At 38.2% G+C, this 12236-nt stretch overlaps 1 protein-coding gene across 1 annotated transcript; it reads right to left on the bottom strand.

Annotated features, from left to right (window-relative positions):
• Nucleotides 1–1058: 1058 nt before the first annotated feature.
• On the bottom strand, nt 1059–12236 carry LOC130742471 (uncharacterized). The gene is made up of 7 exons (XM_057594578.1): nt 12042–12236; nt 10030–11509; nt 9752–9922; nt 3512–3758; nt 2994–3151; nt 2333–2542; nt 1059–1599 (listed from the first exon to the last, which is right to left on the bottom strand). The coding sequence occupies exons 2-7, from the start codon at nt 11458–11460 to the stop codon at nt 1264–1266; spliced, it is 2553 nt and encodes an 850-aa protein (XP_057450561.1). The 5' UTR covers nt 11461–11509; nt 12042–12236; the 3' UTR covers nt 1059–1263.

The raw sequence follows: 12236 nt of genomic DNA, 5'->3' as shown, positions 1-12236 counted from the left end.
AATGATGGAGAACACAAAAAGAAAGTGAGGAGTCTCAGAGAAGAAGAAGCAAGTATTTATAGGCTTCAAAGAAAGGGAGGGAAAGTAATAATTTGAAATTACTGCGAGCGGTAAAAAGTAAATACCCTAACTCAATTTCACTCTGACAACTAATTTATTTAATTTAATTTAAAAGCAAAAAATAAATAAAATAAAATAAAATCAATGGCTAGTATTCAAGACTGAGGTATAAATCAGTGGCTGGTGGAAGTAGAGTGTCAGCTAAGTAACTATGCTATGCCAAGTCTATTCATTTACCCCAACGATTGAGCGTTCTAGGTTCTACCTGCAATAAAGTTTTGCATTAAAATCAATAAATTTTGTTAAAGGTTGATTGATGCGTTTAAATTAGTGGTTTTTGAATGAGATGTTTCAATTTGATTTGTTGAATATGGAACAAAATATAACTGAAGATCTTGTTAAATGAGTGGTTTTTGAATGACATTTCTAAAAAGAAAAAAAAAATTATTTTATTTAAGGTTTTCATTTGGTGTTTTCTCCCATGTCCTACAATCAAATTGTTTTGTGTAACAGTGTATAAATATTACAAGAATTAAATATGTTTTTATTTCCTTTAAAATGGGGATGAATTGGATTTGATTCTTATAAAAAATTCATAGTTTTTATTCCTCATATAAATGAAATTGGTGAAATTAGTATCTCGGTTTATTTTGTGGCGGTTTAAAGTACCACTTAAACAAAAGATAAATATTTTGTGGCGGTTGAAAATTGTTGCTAAAACGGGCACATAAAGTATGACATATGCTAATTTCACTTATTTCAATCATGTTGATGACAAGTTCAAAAAAAAAATCATGTTGATGACTAAAAGCTATGAATTTTTTTTAGATTGACGAGATTCAATTCACTCAGATATTTTACAAGACTAAAACATATTCAATTACAATAACCTTATAAATGACTTTTTAATAATTACATATTTACATAAATGTGTATTTTTTTAACCACATGTTTAATCTTGTTTGAGCTGGGTATGACAATTATGAGTAGTAAACTCATGAACTCAAACCTGGAACCTCTGATTAAGTTAGAATAGCATCATCTCAGTTGATCTATGTTACATACTATTTTTCTTGTAATATGCTCATCTCAATTATAGTAAACACTAATAAAGAGAAAACAAAGATCACGAGAAGCATAGCTACATAGGAAATCATCACTCTTTATTTACACACACATATGTAGATATATCCCTATGGTCCTCTAAGCATCCTTGGAGGATGAAGAAAATTTTGGAGCAAAGGTTGTAAGCCTGGAGAAGCGCCTCTGCACCTTGTGAAGCATGGACTTTGATGGTGCAGAAGACAAAGTGAAGGCAATTGAATCCAAATACCAATCACCTCGCCCCTTAAAACCCACAACTTGGCCTCCATCTATTGAAAATGTGAATGGTGTCCCTTCTTCAACTCCATAGGGTCCAAAAGTTCTGCGGTTGCTCTTGAATGTCAGTGACCGAATGACAGGGGAGCCACCACGAACAACAGGACAATAGTGGCCACTCACACTGATCAAGAACTCATCTGGGTATTGGAGCTTAATCTGGTGGAGACATGAAAAATAGGCCTTTCATAATCACAAGCTAATCTACCCACCTCAAAGAGAATAACAGGACACATTTATTTATATGTGTTTCGAATTTGATGAATTGCCATATTGAAAATCCTTTTACAATTTGATTCAAAAGGCAAAATTATGGAGAAAACTCTTTTGAATGCGTAAATAGTAAAGCTTTTTGTGTAACCAAAAAAAATAGTAAAGCTTTTTTTCAAATTGATTTTGGATAAAATTGATTACGGTAGAAGTGAATTGATTTATATTTGAATACATTTGTGTAGAGTAGTATATCGTGAAATTCAGTTCTAAATTTTTATGATTAATTGTGTTCAACAAAGAAACTACTATCTCTAGTTTTAATGCAAAATTGAGTTCGGGATTGAAACTATCACACTCAAACATCTATATTGTTGTAAAAAAATGATTTTACCAAGTGAGAATTGATTTTAAGGTCCTTGAACGGGTAACAAAACATGCATTGAGAAAATTTATTTTGAGAAAAGAAAAATTGATCCCAACGAGCTTTTGAACATCATATATGATATAAAAAAAGTTGATTCAAACATGTTATAAGTGTGCGTTTGAAAATATTTCTATAATTGATTTTGAAGCCAAAATCAATTTTAAGGAGACTTCTATCTCTTAGAGTTGATTAGGAGGAAAAAGAAGTTATCAAAGCATGTCATAAGAAAAAAGAAACAGTATACTTGAGTCTCACCTCTGCTGTTTTATGACCTCCAACTCCTCCATGTTTTTCAGCTGGGAAAGGCTTACCATTCTTATCATAAACCACACGGATTGAGTCTATACAATGATCATAAACTAGTGTCACTTCTCTCACCCCTGTGAAGCTCCCATCATCCCAACTATTCCCACCATTACCTCCCCATGGTCCCACTATTAAGCTCTTCTTCCTACTTGTTCCTTCCTACAAAATATGCACACCATAGGTTTACATATGAAGAAGAAAAATATCCAAAAAAGAAGCATACTTAACACAGATGATTTTTCTTTTTTGTGAACGTTGAAAATTTAACAGCAGCATGTTCTGGAAATTCAACATTTTCTTATCTTTTTCCAATTCTGGTAAATGTCGCGATATAAACTATAATATTATCAGCGTGTTTGGAAGCGCGATCAAAACTTTACAGAACCATTTCTGCCCTCATAAAAACTGCTCCTTATATAGCATGTACCAGAATCACTTCTCACTCAACCCAAAAACCTACCAAATTTCCAAAGTGAAACTACATTGACCAAATAAAACAACCAGAGTACTAGACTATCCTCTTTGACAACTACTTCTACAGAACAACATTTAAAAACAAGGGAAACACAAACTATTAGATGAACATAATAAGGATCTAGTGTTTCTTTACCATAAGGACAATTGACTTGCAAAGGGGTGTATATACCAGAGATTGGAACAAGCAGCGGCTTGTTATAATAACGCAACTAAATATATTATATAAGCAACCAAATTGCTGGCTTCTGTGCAGTATCTGATTCGAACAATTTTGACAGAATACTAATTTTGCTTTTTAATAAAGTATAGTCCATTATCATGAAAGGAATAATTAGTAGAACACCCTAGAAAAACAAACTATAGCTCATTTTCATTTTATAATTTACGATCTACTAGCTGGCCACCATTTCCACAGTAATGTCAAATGGAATTTAAGAATATGGCAACACTTGAAAAAGGGTATCAAAAAAGGGGCCATAAAATCATGCACAATATATCAAAATTTCCACCTATCAATGTACCAGTAATCAACAAAATTTTAGGAAAAGAAAGAGCGAGAGTGCCTAAGGAATATATTCCACAAAACAACTTTGAACAATTTTCTGTCAATCAGTTCTAATGAATTCTTTTAAGCCTACCCACCACCATGTTAACGAGAGTTCCAGTCTAATCTGAGAATAGTGGTCATCTTATTCTGAGCCTGGAATGCTGTAGATTCCGATTTCAACCAAGTAAACCAGGACTTAATCCTTTTGTCTTCGATGTCTTCAAGCTTTATATCTTCCAGGTCCTGAAACTTAATATCCTTCAAGAAATGACGCCAACATTTATTGGTGGAAGCGTTGTAGCTGCAACAGATTGGATCCTGGTCTTTGATCTTTATCATTTCATACACTACCTGCAATCATGTCATTTTAAAAGTTAATAAGCAAAAGTAGTTCAAGTTGGCCTTCAGCAGGTATATAGTCTTGCTTCAGCACAGATAACAGATATTTAAAATAAAAAAAGATGTACATATTTATTATAAAAAAAAACTTAATCGCACTTTCAATCACTCTCATATGACAATTGTGTGATTTTGATTCCCAATAATATTTTTGAGCAGATTTCTCTTAAGTTTTTTTAATTGGCTACAATCAAGTTCATCAACCACTTTTGTTCTACTCAAAACTCTGTTAGATTCTCATTGGAGGAAAATATTCACAAATTGAATCAATTTAATAATTGTAGACTTTTCCCTCTCAAAAATCATTAACCAGAAGATTAAATAAAAAAATCTCAAAACGTTCTTCAGTTCTTGCCTTTAAACACTCACTTTATCCTACAGAATCCTTTGAAATTTATCAAATTTTCACTAAATTTCATACTTCAAATCAAACTTCTAAAATTATTTCATATCTACAATCTACATCTAAAATGACTCATAACAGATATAGAGTATGCTTCATCACTATGACAGACATTTAACATCAACGTGGAAGTCCATATGCATTAAAAAAAGAACTGACATACTGATACAGACCCTTTGGTCAGGCCCAGATTTGGGAAGGTATATACTAGAAAGCCCAAACAGGTGCAAGCTGTACCTGATGAGCTAACCTTCTAGAAGGTATCTTTTCAAAATAACCACCAGGTGAGGTGGCAGCACCCATGTGGGTGAGGGGGGGACCATAGGCATTTGAGTATATAGGTTGGTTATGGAGAGAGAATTGGTTAGGCAGAAATTATTCTGGAATTAGGAGAGATTGAGCACTCTCGAATTGCTCAAGGTTATCTTGTATTTTTCCTTATTTGTAATTCCCCTAAACACTGCTTCTGGGTTTATCCAGAGGATTCAGTGCTATAATTCATATCATCTTCTTCATTCAGTGCTCTATTTTTCTGGTACCTAACATTGGTATCAGAGCTCCCGATCCAAAGGGAGCTTTGTATGGTGCTTACCCGCAGCGCTATGGAATCGAGAGTCGACAATCTGGAGCGTTCCATTACGGAGATGAAGGAAGAAGCTCACGAACAGTTCGAGGAGCTCCGACGACTCTTCATGAGTCGCGAGCGCCGTCGCACCAGGGGACGTTCCAACACCCCGCGCCACCGGCGAGTTTCACGCGACCACAATTCTGTTTCTCTGGCTCGTTCAGACGACGGGTCGCGAACCGGGTCACGAGCTGTGACTCGTAGTCGTGAACCTCACGAGCACGTTCATCATCGGAGCCATCTTCGAGCCGTCACAGGTCGACGTGTGGATATCCCGATGTTCAATGGTAACGACGCTTACGGATGGATTACCAAGGTGGAGAGGTTTTTCCGACTCAGTCGAGTCGAAGAAACCGAGAAGGTTGAGATGGTGATGATCGCCATGGAGGACCGCGCGCTCAGCTGGTTCCAATGGTGGGAGGAGCAAGCTCCAGTGCGAGCTTGGGAACCGTTCAAACAGGCCTTGATTCGCAGGTTTCAACCTGAACTGGTTCAGAATCCTTTCGGGCCTTTGCTCAGTGCTAAGCAGAAGGGAAGTGTTATGGAATACAGGGAGCATTTTGAACTCTTAGCTGCGCCTATGCGAAATGCTGACAGGGAAGTGCTAAAGGGAGTGTTTCTGAATGGGTTGCATGAGGAGATTAAGGCTGAGATGAAGCTGTATCCATCAGAGGATTTGGCAGATCTCATGGATAGAGCTCTTTTACTGGAAGAGAAAAACTCAGCCATGAGAGGAGGCAAATCCAAGGAGGAAGACAAACGAGGATGGAAGGAGAAGGGAGGATTTGGAGGAAGATTTTCTACTAATTCGGGAGAGACCAGAGGAAGGTCTATTTACCCTAATGTGAGTTACCAATCTAAGGGAGCAGGGGGAACTCAGGGGAATGAAGGGAAACCTCAGCATCTTAAGGAAGGGACTGAGAACACCAATAATGAAGGAAAAATCCCTGAAAGGAAATGGAATGGGGGACAAAGACTTACTCAAACAGAACTGCAGGAAAGGAGCAGAAGGGGTTTATGTTTCAAATGTGGAGAAAAATGGGGAAGGGAGCATATTTGTGCCAAGAAGAATTTTCAACTGATATTGATAGAAGGTGAGGATGAAGAGGAAGAAGAAGAAGTGTTTGAAGAGGCTGAGGATGGAGAATTTGTCTTGGAAGGGAAGGTACTCCAACTCTCTCTGAACAGTAAGGAGGGCCTAACTTCCAACAGGTCCTTCAAGGTGAAAGGGAAGATAGGAGAAAGGGAGATCCTAATTCTAGTAGATTGTGGAGCCACCAGCAACTTTATTTCACAGGAACTAGTAGCAGAACTGGAAATACCAGTGGTTGCTACTTCAGAATATGTTGTGGAAGTTGGAAATGGGGCTAGGGAAAGAAATTCTGGGGTATGTAAGAATTTGAAGTTGGAGGTGCAAGGAATCCCCATCATTCAGCACTTCTTTATTCTGGGTTTAGGAGGAACAGAATTGGTGCTGGGGATGGATTGGTTGGCTAGCTTGGGTAATATTGAGGCCAACTTCCAGGATCTGATCATCAAATGGGAACTAAATGGACAAAAGATGTGTATGCAAGGGGAACCATCTTTTTGTAAGGTGGCAGCCACATGGAAATCTATAAAAAAGACAAAGCATGATGAGGGAGAAGAATATTTTCTCTCATATGAATGTTCAGAAGAGGAGCCTACAGCCAATGTCACTATACCTGAACTCTGGATCAAGCTTCTTACTGAATTCCCAGAGGTATTCCAGGAGCCAAAAGAGCTACCCCCCAAGAGGGCCACTGATCATGCTATTCTGCTACAGGAAGGAGCACCAATCCCTAACATCAGGCCCTACAGGTACCCTTTTTACCAGAAAAATGAGATAGAAAAGTTAGTAAAAGAAATGTTAGCTGCTGGAATAATTAGACATAGCACTAGTCCTTTTAGTAGCCCTGCTATTTTAGTGAAAAAGAAGGATGGTGGCTGGAGGTTTTGTGTGGACTATAGAGCACTTAACAAGGTGACTATTCCTGATAAATTCCCAATTCCAATCATAGATGAACTGCTGGATGAAATTGGAACAGCTGAGATTTTTTCTAAGCTAGACCTCAAATCTGGATACCATCAGATCAGGATGAGGGAAGAGGACATCCCTAAAACAGCATTCAGAACACATGAGGGTCACTATGAGTATTTAGTCCTACCTTTTGGTTTAACCAATGCACCATCTACCTTCCAAGCATTAATGAACCAGGTTTTGAGGCCATATTTGAGGAAGTTTGTGCTGGTATTTTTTGATGATATACTGATTTACAGCAATAATGTAGACCTACATAAGGAGCACTTGAGGGAGGTGTTACAAGTTTTAAGGGACAATCACCTAGTGGCCAATCAGAAGAAGTGTTCCTTTGGACAATCTGAACTCATCTACCTGGGGCATGTGATATCCAAAGAGGGTGTGGCTGCTGACCCTAGCAAGATAAAAGATATGCTGAATTGGCCTCTTCCCAAGGATGTGAAGGGATTGAGAGGATTTTTGGGATTGACAGGCTATTATAGAAGGTTTGTCAGAAACTATAGCAAGTTGGCTCAACCCCTAAACCAATTGCTCAAGAAAAACAATTTTAGTTGGAGTGCTGGAGCAACTCAAGCATTTGACAAACTAAAGGAGATCATGACAACTGTACCTGTTCTAGCTGTGCCTGACTTTCAGAAAACATTTGTGTTGGAAACTGATGCATCGGGGAAAGGGCTAGGAGCTGTACTTATGCAAGGGGGGAGGCCAGTAGCTTACATGAGCAAAACCCTCTCAGAAAGAGCACAAGCTAAATCAGTGTATGAGAGGGAATTGATGGCAGTGGTGTTGGCTGTACAGAAATGGAGGCACTACCTCTTAGGCTGCAAATTCATAGTCCACACTGATCAAAAGAGTTTAAGGTTCTTGGCTGAACAAAGGCTCATGGGAGAGGAGCAACAAAAGTGGGTTTCCAAACTCATGGGATTTGATTTTGAAATTAAATACAAGCCAGGTATTGAAAACAAAGCAGCAGATGCTCTCTCTAGGAAACTACAATTTTCTGCCATTTCCTCAGTTCAATGTGAAGATTGGGAAGATTTAGAAACTGAGATTCTAGCTGATGACAAGTATCAGAAAATCATTCAAGAGATCACCACTCAAGGACCAGTTCCAGCTGGTTACCACATGAGGAGGGGCAGGCTTCTGTACAAAAACAGAATTGTTCTACCTAAGACTTCCGGGAAGATTCCTATCATACTACAAGAATTTCATGACTCAGCTGTTGGGGGACATGCTGGAATTTTCAGGACCTACAAGAGAATTTCTGCTCTATTCTTTTGGGAAGGAATGAAGCTGGATATCCAAACCTATGTCCAAAAATGTGAAATATGTCAGAGAAACAAATATGAGACACTTAATCCAGCGGGTTATCTTCAACCACTTCCCATTCCCTCACAAGTTTGGTCTGATATCTCAATGGATTTCATTGGAGGTTTGCCAAAAACTATGGGAAAGGACACCATTTTGGTTGTTGTGGACAGGTTTACCAAATATGCACATTTCCTAGCTCTATCTCATCCCTATAATGCTAAAGAAGTTGCAGAACTCTTCATCAAGGAAATTGTTAAGTTGCATGGGTTTCCTACATCTATAGTCTCAGATAGAGACAGGGTGTTTCTGAGTTCTTTTTGGTCTGAATTGTTCAAGCTTGCTGGGACCAAATTGAAGTTCAGTTCTGCTTACCATCCTCAAACTGATGGGCAGACTGAAGTGGTGAATAGGTGTGTTGAGACCTATTTAAGGTGTGTGACTGGGGCTAAACCCAAGCAGTGGCCAAAATGGTTAAGTTGGGCAGAATTTTGGTATAACACCAACTACCATTCTGCCATCAAAACCACTCCGTTTCAAGCTCTGTATGGAAGAGAACCACCAGTGATCATTAAGGGAACTGATTCATTAGCTTCAGTAAATGAAGTGGAAAAGATGACAGCAGAGAGGAATCTATTTCTGGACACATTAAAGGAGAACTTGGAGAAAGCCCAAAATAGAATGAAACAGCAAGCTAACAAGCACAGAAGAGACATACAACTGAAGGTGGGAGACATGGTTTATCTCAAAATCCAACCTTATAAGCTTAAGAGTTTAGCTAGAAGGAAGAATCAAAAGCTTAGTCCAAGGTTCTATGGCCCTTATCCTGTGATTGAGAAGATCAATGCAGTAGCTTATAAACTCCAACTGCCAGAGGGTAGTCAAGTACACCCTGTTTTTCATGTTTCTTTACTCAAGAAGGCACCTAATGAAGGAGTCAACAGTCAGCCACTTCCAGTTTACATGACAGAAGAGTGGGAACTTAAGGTGGAACCTGAGAGCATTATTGATTCCAGGGCAGGGGATAAAGGTACTGTGGAGGTTCTGGTCAAATGGAAGAACATGCCGGAGTTTGAGAACTCTTGGGAAGACTACACTGAACTGTTGGAACAATTTCCTGAACATCACCTTGAGGACAAGGTGATTCTTCAAGGGGGGAGAGATGATACAGACCCTTTGGTCAGGCCCAGATTTGGGAAGGTATATACTAGAAAGCCCAAACAGGTGCAAGCTGTACCTGATGAGCTAACCTTCTAGAAGGTATCTTTTCAAAATAACCACCAGGTGAGGTGGCAGCACCCATGTGGGTGAGGGGGGGACCATAGGCATTTGAGTATATAGGTTGGTTATGGAGAGAGAATTGGTTAGGCAGAAATTATTCTGGAATTAGGAGAGATTGAGCACTCTCGAATTGCTCAAGGTTATCTTGTATTTTTCCTTATTTGTAATTCCCCTAAACACTGCTTCTGGGTTTATCCAGAGGATTCAGTGCTATAATTCATATCATCTTCTTCATTCAGTGCTCTATTTTTCTGGTACCTAACACATACCTTAGGGAATTCACTGCCAACAGGAGAAACTACAGATAGAAACACTGGGTGTGTCCGCAATAGATTATACAAAATACCATCAACACTTGCGGATGATTTGATCATTTCAAAGCAGAGGATGGGCACTGGAGCAAATCTGATGTTGTTCATATCTTCGTGAATAACAATACTCTGAATGACGCAACCAAGTAAGGAAAAATAAATGAGGATATAATTATTTTGAAATGGGAATTCTACAAAGAAGCCAACCAAATATGAAATAAATATTAGAACCATACCTCGTTAGAGGAGAGAACCAATATAAATCCTTGAGGATCGAAACTTCCAACAAAGTTTCTCATCATAGTCCAAAAATTGTCACCATAGTCAACATCTTTACTTCTAGACTGAGGTTCAAAAGAAAGCTTGATATTCATGAGGAAGGGAGCAGAAATATCAAAGCTAGGCATGCTTTCACCCTTGAACTCAAAAGACAGAAGATTAGGAGCATCTATTGTAACATCACCCAATTTCTTGTATCCTTTCAAAGCAATTGACTGAAGCTGAGGATTTCGTATTGTTACATATTTCATCGTATCAGATACAGTCAGATCCAATTTTTCAAGTAAGGGAAAATTGGATATCTGCTTTTCACAAAAATAACGAGTCACTTGGGGATGATCTAGTGACAACCTCTTCAGAGATTTACAGTCCTCCAAATCAACTTTACAGGAGTTTGTTCTCTTGCCGCAATACCCGAATGTGTCAAGATATGGAGCATTGATTTTAACACTCTTCATTTTATTGCAGTTGTAGATCTCAACCCTATTCAGTCTATTAAGATTTGCAAAACACACATTTCTCAAACCTGAGCACTGTATGAGTCTTAAATCCTCAATTGAATGGCGGCAGCAGAAAATCAGATTTAGAATATTGTGCTGAGTTGAATCAAGTTTCTGGAGATATAGATTCTTCAGATTAGGAAGCTTTATGTTGTTGAAAAATCCGAGATTGCAACAACTTAACCTCAGCCCGGTCAATGTTACAGATGAAAAGAAAGATGGTGGAAAAATGTAGATGCCCTTGTTAACATGAAAATCTAGTTCTTTGATGCCACTTTCCTTGGCAAGATCTAGCCAATGGTCCATAAGCAGAGCATCCTCTAAGCCAACGGAGACCATAAAGGTGACCATATGCAGCACCAATTTCTTTATGGGCAAGTTCCTTTCAGCATGAGCATTCAGAGAGGCACACACATGATCTCTAAACATCTTTTGACTTGTATCTTCCTGCCCAATCCCATCCTTAAATTTCCTTTCATCAAAAACCAAAAGGGAATAAGAATACCAGATGCCTCTCCATTTCCTGGACAAAATACTGGTCCGAACTACATCCTTCACATTTCGGAGGAGGGAAAGAATGTGATGGATGACTTCCAGTGGCAATTTTGAGATACAATCCATGGGGTCAAGACTCTGGTCCATTGGGACTACAACATTTTCACCTTGAACTTGTTGAGCACAGTTGACATTATCCTCTGCCTGGTCCATTGGGTCTATTTCTAATTCACCTTGAAATTCTTGACCACCATTGACATTATCCTCTGCCTGGTCCATAGGGCCCATGTCTAATTCCCCTTGAAATTCTTGAACATCATTGACATTATCCTCCATCTTGTATTTCCTTTTTTTCCCCGAACGCACACGCGAAGGCACTTGATCAGAGACCATTTAACTTGACAACCACAATTAGGAAAAAGAAATGCAGAATCTCCACAACCTTCATATTTGAAATGCCAATCATTCAAACAAACTACAATTAACAAAATGCTTTAATTCCTTAGCAAGAAACATGAATAGGAAATCAGTTTAATATTAATATCATAATCATAACAAGTTGATATCAACCAGAAAGAGCAAAACACACAACAATTCAAAACATCTTCATATTTGAAATGCCAATCATTCAAACAAACTACAATTAACAAAATGCTTTAATTCCTTAGCAAGAAACATGAATAGGAAATCGGTTTAACATTAATATGATAATCATAACAAGTTGAATGTTGATATCAACCAGAAAGAGCAAAACACACAACAACAAAAAAAGATCAAGAAACTCATGACAGCAACTAGTTATCGTAATCACTTCATAACTCATAAACTAAACCCAGAAAAAAGATGAAAACTTTAACATTTCTATGCGAACCCAGATACAAAACAGTAATTTTCAAAAAAAAAGGGAATTCTCATGAATTTTACAAAGGAATCGATTGAGCACTGAAGAAATTCTTGAAGAATGAGAGAAGTACCTGGAATTGAGTTGATCGTTGAGGACGCAGCGTTGAAAAAATTGAGAAATTGAGGAGAAACGAAGATTGTTGTTGTTGCAGTTGAAATTAGGGTTTCTGATTTGAAGAGTCAGAGATTATTACATGGAAGTTGGAAGAGTAGGGAGCGGAACGAAGAAATATAGCAGCATGTATTTGTCTGTTTGATTTGGGCTT

This window comes from Lotus japonicus, chromosome 3 (genome assembly GCF_012489685.1).
Source record: "Lotus japonicus ecotype B-129 chromosome 3, LjGifu_v1.2".
Classification (NCBI taxonomy): domain Eukaryota; kingdom Viridiplantae; phylum Streptophyta; class Magnoliopsida; order Fabales; family Fabaceae; genus Lotus; species Lotus japonicus.
The sequence above is the reverse complement of the archived record's forward strand: the minus strand, read 5'-3'. Positions and strand labels throughout refer to the sequence as shown.